A 1613-nucleotide genomic window follows, 5' to 3' on the forward strand; every position below is an offset into this window, starting at 1 on the left:
CTTGCCTAGCATGCACAGCCCTGAGTTCAATCCCCAGTACCACAGAAAAAAGGAGAGCAAAGTGTCCACAGTGGAGAAACCTGGCAAAGGCTACCTTCATCAGGTGGCCAAGGTTAACATCAGTGACAAGTTGTGTTGGTAGTACATACACTTGATATGACAAGAATGATTCTTCACTTGTGTGGTTTTTCTTGCAAAAACCACAACCACACTGTAACCACTAAGTAAAAGAGAAATTCCAGTTGAAACCCATTCTACAAAATTCCTAACCAGTTTTCCTCAAGACAATCAAAGTCATCAAAAATAATGTCTAAGTGTTGTAGCCTAAAGAAACATAGACTTAAATGTCAAGTGTTATCTTGGACCAAAAAAAAGACATTAAGGATAAACTAATAAATCTAAATAATGGAGTTCAGTTAATAGTATCGTCTTATTAATTACAATGAATGTACTGCACAGTAAGATGTTAGGAGTGGGTATGTGGAAACTTTCTGCACTTTATTTCTTTTTTATATATCTTTATTAATTTTATTTGAATATTTTAAAAATACTGTTTGGCAACATTGACTATGTGCTTATCTTCACAACTGTGCTTTCTGTTACAGGGTGCTGGTGACAGTTTTGTGGGAGCCTTGGCCTTCTACCTGGCTTACTACCCGAATCTATCCTTGGAAGAAATGCTCAAGAGATCCAATTTCATCGCAGCAGTCAGTGTCCAGACCACAGGAACACAATCATCTTATCCATACAAGAAAGACCTTCCACTTAGTCTATTTTGATTGCTGTTAACCTCCAAATAAATACACCTGGAAATAAAATGTGATTGAGTGGTCAACCAACACTAGAAAGTCTTTTCTTTGCAAATATTATGTCCATTTATTAAGTCATCGTCAAGCACTTGCCCACAGTGTTTTCTATGACTCATAGGCAATCTCAATCTTGACATACCAAAAAGAAGACAACTGGTTAGAACAAGTATGTCACTTTGACTAAAGTGATGCAAGCATCAATAACAGCAGTATCCAACACAGCCTAGAAAATTAATTATGTTGCCAACAGATTGTTAATGTTGTATGTACACCACATATCAGGGATGGCAAGCACCAGTGTCAAAAGCCAGAGCAGAGAATGTTCAAGAAAGCAAAGGGACATAGGAATTAATCTCTCAAGCACCTTTGGGAAGAGGCATCTGACACTCTTGAGCTTAGGACCAACAAACTAAAGGAAAACTGTTAAACCTGTGATACTGTAGGCCACAGTTTGAATATTTATTGAAATTATTTCATTGTAGATGTCAGCAACTGATTGATATGAATACCCACATTTGGCTCAAGGGCTGAAAAGGTAGGTCATTTGTTAGGCCAGATACTAAGGCTTTTGTTTTTTAAAATGATCTGAGTGAGGTTGGGGACATAGCTCAGTGGATTAAGTGCCTACCAGGCAAGCGCAAGGTCCAGAGTTCAATCCCTGCTAGCAAAATTTAAAAAAAAAAAAAGATCTGAGGGGGCCTGTCCCTTAGCTCAGCTCTTTTAAGTGCCTGCTTCAACAAAGCAGTCAGGCTCAGGTTGCTGTGGTTCGATCCCCAGAACTCAAACCAAACCTGCCCCAAAGGC

The 1613-nt window shown here is 38.7% G+C and overlaps 1 protein-coding gene across 3 annotated transcripts in view; it reads left to right on the top strand.

The window, feature by feature from the left end:
- Rbks (ribokinase) overlaps positions 1-879 on the top strand; it is a 113245-nt gene extending 112366 nt beyond the window's left edge. For 2 of the 3 annotated variants that reach the window (XM_023711101.1, XM_023711102.1), the window contains exon 9: positions 606-831. In XM_023711101.1, coding sequence (XP_023566869.1) covers positions 606-779 — 174 coding nt within the window. In that variant the 3' untranslated portion in view covers positions 780-831. Of the gene's footprint in view, positions 1-605 lie in introns of all 3 variants that reach the window. The other variant, XM_004627390.3, reaches the window with a different exon arrangement.
- The last annotated feature ends 734 nt before the right edge of the window (positions 880-1613 follow it).

The sequence above is a fragment of the Octodon degus genome, unplaced genomic scaffold (genome assembly GCF_000260255.1).
Source record: "Octodon degus isolate 3935 unplaced genomic scaffold, OctDeg1.0 scaffold00019, whole genome shotgun sequence".
Classification (NCBI taxonomy): domain Eukaryota; kingdom Metazoa; phylum Chordata; class Mammalia; order Rodentia; family Octodontidae; genus Octodon; species Octodon degus.